The sequence below is a fragment of the Mollisia scopiformis genome, assembly GCF_001500285.1.
Source record: "Mollisia scopiformis unplaced genomic scaffold LY89scaffold_7, whole genome shotgun sequence".
Classification (NCBI taxonomy): Eukaryota; Fungi; Ascomycota; class Leotiomycetes; order Helotiales; family Mollisiaceae; genus Mollisia; species Mollisia scopiformis.
In genome coordinates, this window is record NW_017263587.1 from 1,378,193 (window position 1) to 1,395,137 (window position 16,945).

The 16,945-nt window shown below is 48.0% G+C and overlaps 9 protein-coding genes across 9 annotated transcripts; 5 read left to right on the forward strand and 4 right to left on the reverse strand.

The window, feature by feature from the left end:
• The first annotated feature begins 102 nt into the window (after nucleotides 1-102).
• On the forward strand, nucleotides 103-2,955 carry LY89DRAFT_472300 (uncharacterized protein). Its single transcript, XM_018207775.1, has 4 exons — nucleotides 103-234; nucleotides 301-770; nucleotides 821-1,883; nucleotides 1,930-2,955. The coding sequence occupies exons 1-4, from the start codon at nucleotides 165-167 to the stop codon at nucleotides 2,766-2,768; spliced, it is 2,442 nt and encodes an 813-aa protein (XP_018074493.1). The 5' UTR covers nucleotides 103-164; the 3' UTR covers nucleotides 2,769-2,955.
• On the reverse strand, nucleotides 2,865-4,372 carry LY89DRAFT_682925 (RNA-binding domain-containing protein). The gene is made up of 3 exons (XM_018214603.1): nucleotides 4,017-4,372; nucleotides 3,035-3,946; nucleotides 2,865-2,986 (listed from the first exon to the last, which is right to left on the reverse strand). The coding sequence occupies exons 1-2, from the start codon at nucleotides 4,269-4,271 to the stop codon at nucleotides 3,143-3,145; spliced, it is 1,059 nt and encodes a 352-aa protein (XP_018074494.1). The 5' UTR covers nucleotides 4,272-4,372; the 3' UTR covers nucleotides 2,865-2,986; nucleotides 3,035-3,142.
• A 214-nt stretch (nucleotides 4,373-4,586) lies between these two features.
• Nucleotides 4,587-4,954, forward strand: LY89DRAFT_731369 (Tom7-domain-containing protein; the record flags this gene model as incomplete). The annotated part of the gene is made up of 5 exons (XM_018219566.1): nucleotides 4,587-4,610; nucleotides 4,660-4,706; nucleotides 4,757-4,785; nucleotides 4,839-4,875; nucleotides 4,933-4,954. The coding sequence occupies 5 exons, from the start codon at nucleotides 4,587-4,589 to the stop codon at nucleotides 4,952-4,954; spliced, it is 159 nt and encodes a 52-aa protein (XP_018074495.1).
• A 410-nt stretch (nucleotides 4,955-5,364) lies between these two features.
• Nucleotides 5,365-6,383, forward strand: LY89DRAFT_731370 (mitochondrial carrier protein-like protein; the record flags this gene model as incomplete). The annotated part of the gene is made up of 2 exons (XM_018219567.1): nucleotides 5,365-5,485; nucleotides 5,536-6,383. The coding sequence occupies 2 exons, from the start codon at nucleotides 5,365-5,367 to the stop codon at nucleotides 6,381-6,383; spliced, it is 969 nt and encodes a 322-aa protein (XP_018074496.1).
• A 133-nt stretch (nucleotides 6,384-6,516) lies between these two features.
• Nucleotides 6,517-7,434, reverse strand: LY89DRAFT_731371 (uncharacterized protein; the record flags this gene model as incomplete). Its single annotated transcript, XM_018219568.1, has 2 exons — nucleotides 6,517-6,973; nucleotides 7,022-7,434. 2 exons carry the CDS (start codon nucleotides 7,432-7,434, stop codon nucleotides 6,517-6,519), a joined length of 870 nt encoding a protein of 289 aa, XP_018074497.1.
• Nucleotides 7,435-7,743: 309 nt separating this feature from the next.
• LY89DRAFT_580636 (NmrA family transcriptional regulator) lies at nucleotides 7,744-8,787 on the reverse strand (the record flags this gene model as incomplete). Its single annotated transcript, XM_018209070.1, has 3 exons — nucleotides 7,744-8,166; nucleotides 8,220-8,488; nucleotides 8,541-8,787. The coding sequence occupies 3 exons, from the start codon at nucleotides 8,785-8,787 to the stop codon at nucleotides 7,744-7,746; spliced, it is 939 nt and encodes a 312-aa protein (XP_018074498.1).
• Nucleotides 8,788-9,042: 255 nt separating this feature from the next.
• On the forward strand, nucleotides 9,043-10,879 carry LY89DRAFT_682930 (uncharacterized protein). The gene is made up of 2 exons (XM_018214604.1): nucleotides 9,043-9,233; nucleotides 9,280-10,879. The coding sequence occupies exons 1-2, from the start codon at nucleotides 9,157-9,159 to the stop codon at nucleotides 10,775-10,777; spliced, it is 1,575 nt and encodes a 524-aa protein (XP_018074499.1). The 5' UTR covers nucleotides 9,043-9,156; the 3' UTR covers nucleotides 10,778-10,879.
• A 780-nt stretch (nucleotides 10,880-11,659) lies between these two features.
• LY89DRAFT_666964 (uncharacterized protein) lies at nucleotides 11,660-13,366 on the reverse strand (the record flags this gene model as incomplete). The annotated part of the gene is made up of 3 exons (XM_018212947.1): nucleotides 11,660-11,847; nucleotides 11,973-13,154; nucleotides 13,330-13,366. The coding sequence occupies 3 exons, from the start codon at nucleotides 13,364-13,366 to the stop codon at nucleotides 11,660-11,662; spliced, it is 1,407 nt and encodes a 468-aa protein (XP_018074500.1).
• A 1,140-nt stretch (nucleotides 13,367-14,506) lies between these two features.
• On the forward strand, nucleotides 14,507-16,914 carry LY89DRAFT_731375 (uncharacterized protein; the record flags this gene model as incomplete). Its single annotated transcript, XM_018219569.1, has 6 exons — nucleotides 14,507-15,382; nucleotides 15,430-15,541; nucleotides 15,686-16,116; nucleotides 16,163-16,520; nucleotides 16,570-16,758; nucleotides 16,811-16,914. The coding sequence occupies 6 exons, from the start codon at nucleotides 14,507-14,509 to the stop codon at nucleotides 16,912-16,914; spliced, it is 2,070 nt and encodes a 689-aa protein (XP_018074501.1).
• Nucleotides 16,915-16,945: the final 31 nt, after the last annotated feature.

Sequence of the window (16,945 nt, forward strand, 5' to 3'; positions counted from 1 at the left end):
TGAAAATGCTCATTCGGGGGGGCACGGCTGACTAAGCGTACAAGCAGATACGCGGCTAGCGACTCTGGCGTTAAGCTTCGCGTTGCGCAAGCACCCTATTTATTTTCCAGACATCAACACCAACAATATTTCGCAACCGCCATACCGCAAACCATTGAACCTCAATGGCAGACTACGATCAACGCCCCCGCGGTGGTCGCGGAGGCTACAATAACCGCAAGAGGAGATACAGAGGTAAAGCCTTATTCCTGCGACAAGCCCTCTGCTGCTGTCGTTGTTGGCTGACAGCTTGAATTATAGATGAAGATGATTACGACCGCCGACCGCAACGCCGCCGCTACGAAGAGCCGTTGTCCTCGCGGGTCCGCAAGCAGTTCTTGGCCATAGCGGAATCTCCGCTGAAGCGCGTGGAGGATGAGGTCATGGCTATTGCGAAGATGGTTACAGAGAACTCTGAGGATGAGGATGTCAAGAGTGGGTTCTATGATCTGGTTATACAGTTGGTGATTGAGCAGCCGTTCAAGATCCCATTTGTGGCGGCGGTGGTGGTGGTCGTTAATACCTTGAAGAGTGAGATGGTCGAGGAGGTGTTGAAGAGGACGGGGATCAAGGTCAATGAGGCGATTGCGAGGGGAGAGTGGAGAGAGGTTAAGCTTTTAATGAAGTTTTTGGGTGGGCTGCAGGGCTTGCTTGAGGCTGATGGTGTGTGGGCTGTGTTGGAGGAGTTCTTGACGAAGGCGGTTGATCTGCAGACGGACAATAATGAGGAGGTGAGTTTCTCGAAGTTGTGTTGGCAAGGCCATGCTAATTTAGGGTGTAGACGATTGGTCCAGAACTGGTCAAGATCGTTCTCTTCACGATTCCATACATTATGTCTTCTTCGGCAAGGGACAATCAGGACAAAGCGACCGCTATGGTGGATAATACGGCTATCATCGCTTTAGAGCCTCACGTCTTACAAGCCTTAGTCGACCCATATCCTGGAAACGGAAAGGAGGAGCCAGAATCCCCGAATGGAGTCCTCAACCTGCTCCAGAAGCAACTACAGAACGAGGCAGCCAATGGCTGGGAGTTGGCTTGTCTTCCGAGACCATGGAGAGTCCTAGAAGAAACTAGCCAGGAGCCTGCGCCCATGCATGCTTTACCTTCTATCGTCCTCCCGGATGTCGTTAATGCTGGGCCAAGACCACTCTTCCCGGAATTGTACTTCTCGGTGTACGCAAACCAGGATGTGGAGACGGTTCCACCAACTTCAGATATTGCGTCTTGCTTATTGCGTGATGCCATTGTTGATACTATCAACATTCTGGACTACAACCGTACAGCAACCGCTCGATTTCTTATTGATATCGATTGCTACTTTTCACCTGGTACCTTCGTCAAGCGGGCTACCCCCTTTGATAGAGTACGAGATATTGAGGGTGACAGGTCAACATGGAAGCCCGAGGACGTTGCTGTTGATGCTGTATTCTCTCAACTCTTCCAGCTTCCTACCCCAGAGCACAAGCTGGTGTACTATCATTCCGTCCTAACCGAGTCTTGCAAGATTGCACCGGCTGCGATCGCACCCAGTTTGGGCAGAGCCATCCGCTACCTGTACCGAAGTGTCGATTCCATGGATTTGGAGCTCAGCTACAGATTCATGGATTGGTTTGCTCATCATTTGAGTAACTTTGGCTTTACCTGGAAGTGGACTGAGTGGATTGATGATGTTGAGCTGCCGAATTTGGATCCTAAGAAGGCTTTCATTCAAGGTTCTTTGGACAAGGAGATTCGGTTGAGTTTTGCTCAGCGAATCAAGGGTACTCTACCTGCTCCTTATCAACGGCTTATCACACCAGAGAAGGAGAAGGATACTCCTGACTTCAAGTATACGAATCCAGGTAAGATTTCCATTCGCTGTTCAAGAGCAATTTCTAATAAAGCTAGATACACCTTTCAGCGCCGAAGGTCAAGAAATCCTGGCACTCCTTCGCAAGAAGTCCCCAGAAGACGAAATCCAACCAGTGATTGACCGCATCCACGCCCAGGCGGTCGAGATGCATATCCCTGATCCTCTCGTCCTGTCCACTGATGCATACATGACAGCAATCTGCTATCTTGGCTGCAAATCAATGTCCCACATCCTCAACTTTATCGAGCGCTGCAGAGAACGTCTTCTTGCACTCGGCCCCGTGTCTCCAGCAGCACGCAAGCAAATCGTCGACTCTGTAATGAATTACTGGAGAGACCAACCCGGAGTCGGAGTCAGCATTGTGGATAAGCTCCTCAACTACACCATCCTGAGCCCAAATACTGTGGTGGAATGGGCCCTTGCGAAAGAAGGTCCAAGATTGGGCGAGCCGCATGTTTACGAGATGGTCAGCGCAACAATGAACAAAGTCACGCGCAACGTCCGACGAGTTGTCCAGGCCCATCATGTCCTTGGCCCTTCCCCTGAGAAGGAGATGTTGAGAGAAACAGCAGAGAGGGAGCGAGCGAGCATGAAGGAGCTTTTCGCCTTGATGGAAGATTCTCTTACGGGCTGGGCGAGCGGAAGTAAAGACCAGACGATCCAGAGCGGGGATGGGACGAGTGGTGACGAGAAGATGGTCAGACAGTGGGGAGAGAGGTGGTTGAGAGTCTTCAGGCGGAAGTTTGCCGTTGAAGAGGCTTGGTATCTGGAGGTTGAGAAGGCGATGGAGATCATGTCTCAGCAAGTCCAGGCTCAAGGCACGGCTGGGGAGACGAATGGCGCTATGGCTGTTGATGGTGGGGAGATTTCGTAAATTCTGATCACATAAAAAAGAAAGATGCGAGGAGGAAAAGTCACTGAAATGGTAAGGGAAAGTGCATAGGCATTGCATGGTGGTGGATCTGATTTCCACCTTTTGTATTAGGGGAGTTTATTGTACATTACATGTGACAAAAAGCATTTTCGCATCTGTGCCTCACTCACTTCGTTCTGGCTTTTGTATTCATGTACGAGTACTGTGATGGTGGTATGCTGTGGAGTGTTATTGGGAGATCCATGGCTTGCATGTCTGACACTCACCCAAATTGACTAACTCCTGAACGCCTAGATCCTAGTTTTTGCGACTCAGACTTTGATGAGAGTCCTCTCGCTCTTGCTTCTGTTCATATCTCTACTAAACTTTCTTCCTTACCTCCGTTGATAACCCGGAGCAGCTTGCTGCTGTGGTACAAATCCAGGAGGCATGAAACCCGGCGGCATCTGACCCGGAGGCGGTCCCCCAAATCCAGGTGGCATCGCCTGCGGGAATCCCGGCGGTGGAGCAAAACCCTGAGGATGGAACTCTTGCGGAGCCCCATACCCAACCTGCGACGGAGGCGGTCGTTGCGGCAGCCCCGAAGGCGGCGGAGGAAGAGGAGCATTCGATCTCTGCTGTTGAGGCGGAGGAACAGAATTGTAGCCTCCCGGACGCCCTCCGAATCCGGGCGGCATGGGTGGTCCTCCCATGACGGGACTGGGTGCCATCGGCATCCCCATTCCCATGCCCATGCCCATGCCCATTGAGGGATCCATCATTGCTGCTGGGGCCGCGGGGACGTTGCCGTTGAGGAGTAGCTGTGCGGGCATTTGTTGGATTTCGGGGACGACGTTGTGTTTCTTTCCTTGTGATGCTAGCATTCTTTCTGCTTCGTCGCCGTGTCTCTCTCCTTTGCCATCCTTCTTATATGCGTATTGGACACTGATATCCTTGTTCATCAAATACTGCCCATTCATATTCGCAATAGCGTCGTCAGAGGCTTCGAAGGATTGATAAGAGACGAATCCATAGCCTTTGGAAAGTCCAGATTCGTCGCGCGCGATCTTGGGGGGTGATTGGAGGGTGCCGAAGCGGGAGAAGGTGTCGTAGAGAGTCTTTTCGTCGACCATGCTGTCGAGGTTGCCGATGAAGAGTTCGGCGCCTACTTCGAGGGGTTTTTGCTTGTCTGCTGAGGCCTAATTTCTTCATTAGTTTACTGTCCCCTTCACATGTACCGGCAGATGACAGGAAGGGAGTGCAGCATACCTTATTAACTCGAATCGGCTTCCCATATAACCGCACCTGATTCATGATCCGCGCAGCGTACTCAGCATCCTCCTCCGAAATGAACTCCACGAACCCATATCCTTGATGCGTCTGCGTGACTCGGTCTTTAGGTAAATGGACGTTCACTATTCGGCCAGCTTGGAGCATGAGCTCCCATATCAGGCTGTCTGTAACTCGTTCGTCGATGTTGCCAATATAGACCGTGGCCTCCTTGTCTTGCTCCCTGGGCACCATTGTTAGACTCTTGAGAATTTGATAGAGGGAAGGGAACTCACCAGTGCCGTGCGCCAGACATCTTGGTGGTGGTTTGGAGGTTGGGAGGGTTCGTGGTGGGCAGTGGTCGCGAGGCGCGTTGAAGCTTTGGAAAATTTTGAGCTAGCAAGGGGCATCTGCGATTGTCGTTCTTGAACTTTTTCGTCTGATAGTAAAGATCAAGACAACGAATTCACAGCTCCTTCTCTACCAATCTGTATGTCATCCTTTGGTGTCCAATTTCGATTTGAATCTGGTTCTAACGATCTATAGCTTCAGATAATCATATTCGTCAACATGCAGCTTTCAGAGGAATCCAAGGTTGGGCATCTGCCAGTCGATGAAAGGGCTATTGTTGACTGTGTTGTAGGAGCGCATCGGAAAGGTCATTGACTTCTCTCGTGTCGCTATTCATTAGTACGCTTCTTGTTGTCTAGATTTGTTAGAGCTTTTGCTAATTGCTACAGTGGCTACCTTCCCCTGATCATCTACCTTGGTATAGCTCGCATCTCTGCACAATCTAGGGTTCATAGGGACTAATACAAGCAGGATACACCTACAGCGAGCCTCGTCCATCTCTCATCAGGTATGCCAATGCTTGTCTTTTTTGTTGATAATAGAATACTAATAGATGCTGTCGAAGACTCTTCTCTCCTCTCGCATAAGACCGTCACTCACCAGTTCATCGAACCTATCACGAAACGGACTACTCCAGATTGCCTCGATACATAATCGAGGAATGAATGTCTATGGTTGTATGGGGAAAGCACATATCATGTTGTAGCATAGAAGGTGTTCCTGGGATCAATATGAATGCATGGGGCTTCTTAAGCTGGATGGAGGATTGAAACAACGCATAATTGTACCATAGCACATATCAGTGCAATCACCACTTGATAAAGACTCTCTCTCTCTCCATTGATTCAACTCCCAAGAGCTTCCTGAGATTGGACACAAGAAATGCTGTATTTCTCGGTCAGCCTCGGCACTAGTCCAAAATATTTTGACGAGCTTCAATCAACCTTCTCTTCTCCCTCTACAATCGCCACAACATGATAACCACACAGTCTCCCTTATGACCGAAAACCATGCGCGCCTCTCCCCCGCGCTGGTCGAGACGATCGCCGGCCTATCCGCTGGTACAATCTCCACGCTCGCTGTCCATCCCTTAGATGTGATTAAGACTCGTCTGCAAAGTAGCTTCCCTTGTACCAAAACTTCTGTGACTCTGACTTACATCCGCCAGTACAAAGAGAAGCTGCTACACTCGGGAATGGCTTCGGTATCCTCAGATCCTTGATAGCGAACGAACGACCAATACAAAGCTTATATCGAGGATTGACGCCGAATCTGGTGGGGAATGCAAGTAGTTGGGCTTTGTTCTTCTATTTTAAATCTCTGGCTGAGAAACAGCTTGTCCTGTTCCACGAACGTCGATCGAATGTCTTGACCTCACCTGGACATCTCCCCACAGCACAAGAAAGCAGGAATGTCCTTTCGCCTGCCGATTACTTCATAGCTTCCGGCATTGCGGGGACAGTGATAACTCTCTCCACGAATCCGATATGGGTGCTCAAAACCCGCATGCTGAGCTCGGATAAGGGGACAGAAGGAGCATATGAAAGCATGTGGCATGGTGCAAAACAGGTACTGAAGACCGAAGGTGTTAGAGGCTTCTACAGAGGCGCCGGAGTCAGTCTTTTGGGCAACAGCCATGGTGCGGTACAATTCGCTGTCTACGAACCTTTGAAGAACCTCTGGCGGAAATACCTAGCTCGTGATCAACCTTTAGGCCAGAAAGAGGAGAAACTGGGTAATACGGCGACGTTGGTGATTAGTGGCTCTGCGAAGATTGTTGCTGGGACTGTTACATACCCATATCAGGTCTTAAGAAGTAGACTGCAGACATACCATTCGGAAGAGAGGTTTGGGAGAGGCATTAGAGGAGTTGCTGCTAAGATCTGGAGGGAAGAGGGCTGGAAGGGGTTCTACAGAGGTTTGGGCACGAATGTTGTGAGAGTCTTACCTGCTACTTGGGTGACGTTCTTGGTGTATGAGAACGTGAGGTACTACTTGCCTCGATGGGGATCTTAAGAAGGAAACAAGGACTCACAATGAGAGCACGAGCTACGGAGAACATACAATTTCACGGAGTGTAAGGCAGTATGTGGTCAAGATGTGATTCAATGAGCTTACGCTACAGCTAGAGCACGCCATGGTGTTGGTGCTACATCTCCAGGTAAGCCTTTACCAATGCCGCAACTTCATGACATGTCTGAAAAATGGAATACCATTCTCCAACCCAGGACTCCTGCCGTGTAAGGAAATTCCATGCTGAGTCATCCGAGTCATCTTCCGATTCTTCCGTCCAGCGTATGAGTACATTCTTCCACCGCTTTTCAGTCACAATATCAAATCCGGTATCCGCGCTTTCTAGGTCAGACAGGAGTAATGCTTTTCTCGTCGCCTGGATTTGCAGATGTCGCTCTTTCATGTCTTGCGTGGCTTCCTCGAACGAGCTGCGCCAATCGTCCAAGATCTGAGAGCTTCTCATAATTTTGTAGCAGTCCTCAAGCTTGTGTTCTCTTGTCTCCTTCTCACGCTTATAATATGAGTCGAACAATCTCTCATGGAGCTTGACAAGAATCTTGATTTCTTGTGTAGGATCCCGGTCGAATGCTTTGCTATATTCCTCCAAGAGCATTGTGCCACGTAACATGGTCGTCATTTACTCGGTCTTCTCCTGCTCACTATCATAGACAGTCGTCATCATCTGCCTATTGATAAATCCCGAGACTTTCGATTGCTCCTCGATGAGGTCGGCCAAGGGCTTTCGTGCTGTCACGATGCGCTGACATTTAAGCTCCAGAAAGGCAAGGACAATGTTTCGCTGTCTTTTGAACTCTTCCACGTCATTGTCATCACTTGCATACTTCGCAAGTTCAAGGGCTTTCTCCACGGGATGAGGTTTTACGGTCTTGAACAAGTTCATATCCGACAGAACTCTCGTAACCCTACAGAAATTGGCATTGACAGGCTCCTCACGAACGCTGTGGCGAAACGTCCAAAGGCTCGTAGCTATGCCGTCCTTGATGGTTTCGCTCCTTCCAAATGTCTTCGCATAAGCCAAGAGCTTGTTGTACATTTTGAAGACAGAATCGCAGCCCATTGAGGATTAGGCCAAAGATGTGAGCTTGAGCAGAAGCGGTAGCTGAAGCTGCTCTCTTGCAGCAGCTTGAGGATAGCACTACTTCCGGTTCTCAATGACAATAGGTGCTCATTCCCCAGATTTAGACTATCTGCACAATACAGTACTTCACTACTGACATCCAGCAGCTGGCATTTATCACTTGGACTTGGCATGGCCGCTGGTCAAGAGGATTGAGAAGAGAAACAAAAATATATGTATAATTCGGGGTCATTCTCCCACAATCATGGGTACAGTACATTTAGGTCATGCTTCGGGGAACCAGGGCTCGTTGTTTCTCAAGAACTCCTCCCAGCTAGTCAGCTTCTCCTCAAGTTGTGCAAGTGTCCACTCTAGATCTTTCTCCCCATTTGGCCCGAAATAGCTCCAGGTATTGATCCCTTCTGTACTATCCTTGAGCTGCTTCTGCATTTCAGCTGTCAAGTTTCCTTGCTTTTTGTCAGAGCCGATCTGCTCATATGTCACCGTCCTCCCAGTCACCGTCGTCCAACCATCGACAAGTTGAATTGGAGTATAAAAGGCTGTAGCGCAAGTGAAGCTTTTGCCATTATACTTGTCTGGGTTCAGAAGGATTGGAGTCACGAACTTGCCGGTGTCGGTGATGTCAATCATTGGAACGACGGTAGTGGGCGACCAAGTTTGCGAGAAGACTACTGTCCCATCGTCATTCTGTATTACTGTGTCAGCTTTGTGTGCCTTGGAGTATCGAGGTTGTTGAATACCTTCTTAGGAGGCATCAAAAATTTATGATTCTGCATATACCAACCAGCCATGAAGAAAGCGGCAGTGATCGGCAAACCCCGGATGTAGGTCTCGACCTCTGCCTTGCTATCGAAATGATGTATAGTTGTCACCGCACCATTGGTTATCTCAGTGATATTCGGGAGTGAAGACCAGATCAAAAGGGCGACGCCTGCCTGGACAGCAGCATCAGCGACGGCTTTACCCTGGGCAATTTCGATAGCAGCAGAGCAAGAGCCGTTGTCCCAGTCTGTAAACGGTAAAGTAAGCATCTGAAGAGACTTGGAGGTGAAGACTCATACAGTTTGTGACAGCAAATACAGCATAGGATCCTGCCACGGCTGGCTCGAGTGAAACCGGGTCACTGAGGTCGGCCTGGACAATCTCAACACCTCTTTCGCGGAGAGACACAGCAGCTTGCTTTGACGCATCACGAGTGATGCCACGTAATTGGAAGAGTTTGGAGAGCTCAGGTCTGTTGAGGATATGATGTATAAGTGATCCACCTTGCATGCCCGTGGCTCCGAATACAGTAAGAAGTTTGCTCATATTGGAAGAAATTGAATGGAATTTGCTTGAGAGAGAACGATGACGAAAAGAAGGAGAGCACTTGCTCGAACATACTGTTCCTTATATACCTAAGAAGAGTAACAGGTATCTGATAATTGTGAACCACAAAGCGAGAGTAAAAAGGGAGTTGACTAAGAGCCGAAAAGGGGTTAGCGTTTAGTCCTTTACGCCCTGACCAATCATAATTCACTTGAGTGCTCCGTCCAAAATCTACCTTCTCGTTGCTGATCAATAAAGACGTATTGCCCCTCACGCATCAAAACCTCCATCTTGAACCCTTGACGGACATTTCGATGATAGAACATCTGTGCTTGCATGAGAGAAAGTGTACGGATGATGTAGCTAGGCATGCCTGATTCGTCACCTCAACCGAAGAAGGCACGTCGTCGAGGACCCAACACAAAGGCAGGATGTGATACATGCAAGTGAGTACTCGAGCTGGTACCATATATGAATACTAACAAGGATCAGGATTCGTCGGAAAAGATGTGATCAAACCAGACCAGCCTGCCTCAGATGCTCTTCAACGGGCCGCACTTGTGACTTCCTATCTTCCCCAAGAAGCACGGCAGCATCGCATGACCAACAATCACTAAAGCTCCATGAAACTCTCTACTGGCCACATAATCTAGGAGCCACTCTAAGTTTATTTCAATTAAGCAGCAAAACCGAAGCTGACCATTTCGATTATTTCGTTTCTGAATGCACAACAGAATTTGCCGGACACGTCAACGGATTTTTTTGGCAGCGCTCAGTCATACAGGCAGCACATTCTGAGCCATTCATTCTTCATGCTCTTCTAGCGATCGGCTCTCTCCGCCGACTCCAGGTTCACGGTACCACCCCGTCTTTGGAATGGCACAAGCCGGAAGTTGCAGAATACATCACGAAGAAATATGCTATAGCCCTTCAGACTCTTCGTCAGAGACTCCGAGACCGAACGATAGATTGGAGGCTTGCTGCTCTTGGCAGTCTTGTTTTCTTGGCGATCGAAGTCCTGCAGGGCTACGAGCAAGGTGCCATCATTCATTACCAAAGTGGGGAAACAATCATCAGGAGTCTCAGTAATATATTTCCACCCAATCACAATGCTAACTCGTTTCACTCTATGTCGCCTCCGGCAGGTTATAGTAAAGATACTATTTCAGACGATATTATCACAGCTTTCACTCGATTAAGCGTGGATGAAGAGTTGTTCTTAGGGGTCTCTACCCTAAACTCTACAGATCTTCCTGCTCTTCCAACAGAATTCGAGAGTATGACTGATGCCAAACTTTCTGTCAACTCCATTATGTCAGCCACTTTCGCATTTCTCCGCCGAAACGGAGACAATATCCTTAAAACATTACCACTTACACCAATACCCAATGCGATCGTAGCAGAATTCTCCAGTATAAATCAAACACTCCAGCAATGGCACTGCCTTTTCAACACATTTTTGTCTTGCGCAAATATCTCGGATCCACTCGCCAATATCTTGCTCATTCACTACTATGTGGCCTCAATCAAAATCTCAACCTACTTCTACTCCAATGAGCTCATCTACGACGAATACACACCTCAGTGGGAAATGATTATCGATCTGTCTTCTACAATTGTCACCCACCAAATTAATCTACCCAACTCAATAGGGCCATGCTTCACCCTCGACATAGCAATGGCTCAACCGCTCTACTTCGTGGCAAGGAAATGTCGAGACATAAACCTAAGAACGAAAGCAATAGAAGAGATGAAGAGAGTAGGCAGCAAAGGAGTCTACACAGGGAAGACTGTAGCGAAAGTAGCGGAGTGGGTGGTTAGGACTGAAGGGGAGCAAGAAGTAGATGAGGGGTCCATACCTGATGAGAAACGATTGCGGGATGTCCATTTTGACTTTGATCGTGCTACGAGATCTGGGAAGGTCGGGGCTAAGAGGAGGAAGGTTGATGGTACGTTTGAGTATCTGATGGAAGACTTGGATCTTTCATGATCTATGAGGCATAGCACTTGGGACAATGACAGGGCACGACCACTTGATACGTCTCATTTGTTTTGGCAAGTTCTACTACAAGTACAAACAAGTCCATCCTGGTCCTGCCCCTGGTGTGAGTGACTTCTTCCTGCTTTACTGCTGGCTCATTTGCCGCGCTCCTTATGAGACTATTCGATTTCTACCTCTCATCCTGAACCACTCATGTCAATATCGCATCCGACATCTGTGCCACCCCTGTCCTCTGAAAAGCTTCATCTTCGCTTCTCTGATTCTCAACTTCTGTTTACGCATGTCCGTGAGAGTATCATCAAAACGATCTCTCCAAGCGGCCCAATATTGTAATGTTGCTGCTTCAGCGGTGGATGCATAAAGATCGAGTTTCTAAGCTCTCGAGAAAGCGAGTTCTACTTCACAGCAACGAAATCTATTCAACTTTGCAAGGTTTACAAGGCAGTAAAGTATGCACAAATAAGGGAGTTGCCTTGTGGTGTTAACGTGGTGGTCTGAAGTCGCCAAATTCAACCACACAATTGCGCCAAAACAACTTGCGCCTATTTAGTCACTCCACACAATTTCACCAACATAATTACGATGTAAATTATACTAAAAGCTTACTAAGCTACAAAGTATGCACAAACAAGGGCGTTGTCTTGTGGTTTCAAAAGCCGGGGGTTAAAGTCGCAAATTGCGCCCAGACAACTTGCGCCTACACAAATGCACCGACACAGTTGCAACGTGTCTTGCACTTCTATAATGGATTATTGTCTAATGGAATCTATTCTTCTCAGATCGCCAGACCTAGAGGGCTATGAGGCTTGAGATTTCCATGATGAGTCCATTTGACTTGCAAAGCGGGCCCGCTATGCAGGCCTCTCCCAGTTATTTCTCGTCTGCAAGGTGCATGTTTCTCACATGTCGCAACAGATTATCCCTTCTCCCGAATGGCGAGCTATGATAACGACACATCTTGTAAGGGCAGAACCATCGCTCTGGCTCATGCGTATCTCTATGGGTGGTCTTCTGATGTCGTATCAAGTCGCGCCGTCGCCCAAATCTACGCGAACAGTCTATGTCGCACATTAGCATTATAGAAATGTAAGAAAGATTACACGATCCCCTTAAGAGCCATAGTAGCTAAGCTCCCAAAAGTGCTCGCTCGCCACGAAGTGGCAGTTTAGGGGCGTACACTTACCGGAACAGGAAATCGGCTTGTCATGATATTTGGCATGCTTTCTCAGTTCAAAAAGTCGACTGAAGGGAGCATTGCATGTCGAACAGATATGACTCGAAGAGCATGAGCCCGTGCTTTTGAATAACGACGGTGGTGTAGCAAATTGCGATGAGGTGCTCTCAAAAGTCTCCGAAAGCACGGTTTGGTCACTCTCATGTCCAGAGGAATAGCTAGTACAAGTTCCAGATTCCTCGACGTTTCGTGTCCGTAATGCAGCAAGGCCGGTTTGAACTTCAGGGTCGGTCTTCGTCGGGTTTAATATTTCGAGCAAGTGCGCAGACGGAAGAAGATCGTTCGTAATCCAAGGATTGTTAGTAATAGCTATCCTGTAGCCTTGTTCCATGAGATTCCTTATCGCTCTCGGTATCTGATTCTCCAAAAGATTGGAGAACTCCTTTTTCGATTCTTCACCTGCAAAATCAAGGAGGTATGTTGCTCCTGGACTGAAAAAGTTTTTACTTTTCGAGAACTCCTTTTTGTCCTCGCTCTCAATTTCTCGCGTAGAGTCGGCTGCGCGTCCACCGCAATTCTGCCGTCTCCTTTTCTTGTCGTCCTTGCTGAGACTTATAGACAAAGTAAGAGCACCAAGTACGAAATCAGACAGTAGACTAGCTCTATCGTTGATAGGAGGCGTGTTCTCAGAGCTTGAGTGCTCATCTGATTTGCAATGTCTCTTAAAAGGTCCCATGTGCTGTTCCTGGGGGAGGTCGTTCATTTCCGAGCAATTTCCAGTTCGCGACAGATACCCCTCATTGCGTTCCTCGCTCCTTGGACGTTTTCTACACAAATCTCCTCCAGCTAGACGTGACCCAGGTCCATCGTCATTTGATTCTCTGTGATGACTGTTGCTCAATGCTGTGTTTGTGTCAAGTTCGTTTCCATCGGGTACCCAGACAGATTGAGTCGTTGGGTACGGCAATGGTGTGCTAGTGTGGCTGCGCGTTGTTGGTACAGCTTCTTCATTGTCAAGTTCGCCAGGTGGTTCATTGTCTGGTTGCTCCCACAACATAGAGCGTGATGGAACATCTTCATTTTCAAACATATCCGTGTTGAGCCATTCATCGAAGTCTATATCTTCGGTTGAACCAACGCTTGGATTAGGAGGCCTAGGCTGGGTATTTGCAACATCTTCCTCTTCTGGGACTGCAGCTAGTGGAGTCGTATAATGAAGTTGGGGCTCTGGTCCGCCAATAAGAGGGGCATTTTCGTTTTAGGGACTGGTGATATTGAGCGTTGGGCTCGAGACCAACAGGTTTGACCTCGGTGTACTAGCCAAACTTAGCTGGACGTCTCTTTGACCACTAAACCAAATACTTACTTGAGGCCAACAGTATGCTGTATAGCACTTCCTCCATGGGGATACTCCGCTGTTGAGTTCGAGCTTAAGGCAACGACTCCATCGCATTGAAGAAGCCAGATCAATGCCAATGGGCTGAAAATGCCGCGACGCATGATGAGTCGAATGCCTCCAAAGTATGATATTCAGAAGCCCCTTGTTCTATGCAGAGCAATCTGAAAATGTATCAAGGCATGAGAAGCCCGACATTGAATTTAGGACAGAGGAAAGACAAATTGAATTATGAAGAGAAGGTTACGCACAGCCTTGCAGGTTGCTTGAGGATCCAATCATATACTTCGAGATCCAGGAGGCCTCCTGAGCTGACGTCTCGCTTACTGATGTACATCCTGCATGCTGGCAAATACGCTGATCTGAGATTTGATGCGAATTCCTCAGCATTCCTCTTCATGCAGCTCCTTCCCCCACGTTTCCGTTATCCAAGTCCCATCTCCATTATTACTTCTACGCGGAATAGTCATTATCTTCCCCGCGAACCGGGCATTGGGAACGACGACGAGCATATCTAGCCAGGATCGCCCCGAAACTCTCTATTTAGCTCACCGAGAGTGACCTGTCGGCGTCATAAACGGCCCATCGTTCAATGCATCCTCATGTGGCGGCACGGTTCAGTGGAGCGGCTGAATCTGCAAGGCAGACTCGCCTCCTCTTGGGGCATTCCATATCTCAGAAACCCCACGTTGGACCCTTAAAGACAGGGTTTGAGAGCGCTGTCAGCAAACCTAGCCAATGCATACCCTGCCTTCACTCATTCACCGAAGGCCATTTCGAGATTCTCAGAAATCCAGCACGTGCTGTGGAACGTCATTGGCAGCAGAGCAGCCTTCACATGAGCTGTTATATTCGTCTTTCCACCAAGGAATTGTCAACTGTTTAATCCATCAGACAATCACAGCCTCATTCCAAGACTGCGACTCGACAAGTCTATTCGTTCACATCTGCTCCGCAATTCTAGGTTATTGTTATAGCCATGGAGTTTGATCCTTGTCGTCCATCCTTTTCCTATCCCAGCCGACCATGCAGGCTAGACAGATCATTCTCATGGACTGGGCCAACGAAGAAGGACATGCTTGGGGAAATTCAAAGTCAGTATGCGTCTACTGATCTGGACTACAATTCTGGATATTACAATCAGACAATGGACTTTCTCGATGTGCCATCTATGTTCGAGGACGCTCTGAGGCAACTTGCTTCGAATCCATGCTTCGCGTACCTACCAGATCCTACTCAGACTGAGATACCTCTTGCAGGATCTCATGCCACACCCGTACAATATGCAGAAGAGCTAGGAACTGATCCATTGCAACTTGACACCAACAATAAAGAGGTTTTCTGGGATGCTGCACCGTTGGCCGAAGACCCACAACAGGACTTTTCCTCGACTTTGTGGCCCCTTTCGCTTATTGATAGTCACGTCGACTTGGGCTCGACATTGGATTCTCCAGCAGAGCTTTGGACCACTAGGGAAACCGACAGAACAGCTCCATTCTTTCACCCATCCAACATAGATTCTCCAGATGTTTACGAATCAAGGACAGGCCTCAACACAATCGATGAAGAGCTCGATAGCACGGCGGAGACTCTTAACCTCAATATTTTTCAAGGTTCTCTGGGGTTGGAAACACTGTGCAATCAGACTCTATCTTCGAGCTCGCAGCACATCATTACGAACCAGGACTACGGACAACCTTCGCATACCAGCAATACCATATGGCAGCCTCTGACCTCGCCTTCTATCAACGAAAGTTGTATTCCTTCCCAAACAAAGCAGCATTCTTCAGCAGAAGAATCGTCCTTCGTTCTTGTAAAAGTTGACATAGAGGTGTCGAGGGCTGGCCAAGGATCTACTATTACGCCACCACCTCTGAATGATCTCATATCCAACTTCGAATCCAACCCGTCTTCTCCTCTTCCGAAACGTTCGAGAAGACCGTTTACCGAGATTGGGAAGACAAAAGTCAAACAAGTCAGGGTTAGTGGAGCGTGTGCATTCTGTAGAGCGCGGAAAGTCCCAGTGAGTAGCTTGACAAGGTCTATGCTAGTTTTTCTGATGGGATGTAGTGTACACCAACCGGAGCATGCACTGCATGTGTCAAACTGGCCTCTGGAAATCCGTTAGCAGACCACATCTGTGTACGTACGAAGTTAAGGGATACATTCGTTGGCGTTAGAGGTATGTCACTGCTTCAACAGCGGTCAGGAACGATCAATGGTGTTCTACTAATCAGCATGATCTCCAAGTCTTGCAAACCTTGACGCTTTAGTGAAAGCTATTTTTCAATGTCTCAGGTAGATCAGCTGACATATCTTTACTTAGCCCTTCATGGTAGCAGCTTCGATAATCGCAGAGCTAGACTTACGCCACTGCTGTCGTCACTCACTGGGCAGCCCAGACCAATCCAATTCTCAGTCGAAAGGTATGATGACCACGATTCTGTACCTTTCAGGAATAATGATCATCATATTCGAACCTTGGCTAGCTTAGATATCAAGGTAATGCAATGCAGTGCACCGTCTTTATGCCGCTGGAAGCGATTGACCAAGGTTCGGGGGATCTACATCACATCTGACATCTTCGATGGTCAACGATATGTCATTGTACCTTCGTCTTTACCTAGCATCGATGAATTCGATCGATTCGGGCGGAAGATTCTCTTGGCATCTGATGGAGGACATTCTGGAAACCTTACTTTATTACTCGATCAATTCTTGACAGCTTATTGTGCAAGGCAGCACAATACTGAAGTAGTAAGTATATTCCGAATTTACTTGTTCTCAAGTCTGACAGTCTCAGCGTGCCATAGCAAATCTGACCTCAAGAATCGCAAGTCTCAACAACCTAGTGGCTTATGGTTTTCTGAATCTTCGAGATGGCAGCTATGATCTGCTTGAACAGCTTCCTTCAGAGAATCATCCCAGCCAAAGGTACATATCCGAGACAGTCCACGATCAAATTCGCCTGCTTGCAGCTGAAGGACTTGAACCGGCTGAAAAGATAGTTTTTCATGCGCTAGACGATATTAATAAGTACATCTGTGGTCACGAACATGCTAGAATGATCATCGGGATTTGCCTCTTGAGATTAATGCTGCTGTATAGAGATCGGCTGGTGAGAGACGAGATCAGGCTGAGTTTACCAAAACAAAAGAAATGTAAGATTGTCCGACCCAGCTTGGGAAATTCGAATTTGACATCTGCCAGGGCATCAATATCGACTAGAGAAGGCATCTTTCATGTACAGAAGATTGACAGTCACTTATGGTGCTCTTTGCCGCGAGTATGATACTCCATTGACCATGCAGTGGGAAGATGAGGATTACCTTGGATCTAACGGGCCGGACGGGCTCAAAGATGTTTACCTGAAGCTACAGCCTGCCTTTCGTGAATTCTGTGAGTGTCTCATATTGCTACTCTTTGTAGCTGAAACTAACTACTGCTTTAGGCAACAAGAAATTGTCACTGCAATACGACGACGTTCTCAAGATCTTGCTTGCTAATCCAACAAAGCAGCAAAAGGCAAAGAAGCGAAGAAAGACTTGTCGCTGAAATTCCCACCTGTTCCTAGCAGCCATCTGTA

Excerpts from the sequence above, each read along its gene's own strand:
- LY89DRAFT_682930 (XM_018214604.1), top strand. The coding sequence starts at position 9,157 with ATGCCTGATTCGTCACCTCAACCGAAGAAGGCACGTCGTCGAGGACCC. Across the intron at positions 9,234-9,279 it reads GCAGGATGTGATACATGCAA|GATTCGTCGGAAAAGATGTG; the intron begins GTGAGTACTCGA and ends AACAAGGATCAG.
- LY89DRAFT_682925 (XM_018214603.1), bottom strand. The coding sequence starts at position 4,271 with ATGGTGCCCAGGGAGCAAGACAAGGAGGCCACGGTCTATATTGGCAAC. Across the intron at positions 3,947-4,016 it reads AGCCGATTCGAGTTAATAAG|GCCTCAGCAGACAAGCAAAA; the intron begins GTATGCTGCACT and ends TGAAGAAATTAG.
- LY89DRAFT_472300 (XM_018207775.1), top strand. The coding sequence starts at position 165 with ATGGCAGACTACGATCAACGCCCCCGCGGTGGTCGCGGAGGCTACAAT. Across the intron at positions 771-820 it reads AGACGGACAATAATGAGGAG|ACGATTGGTCCAGAACTGGT; the intron begins GTGAGTTTCTCG and ends TTTAGGGTGTAG. Across the intron at positions 1,884-1,929 it reads CTTCAAGTATACGAATCCAG|ATACACCTTTCAGCGCCGAA; the intron begins GTAAGATTTCCA and ends TAATAAAGCTAG.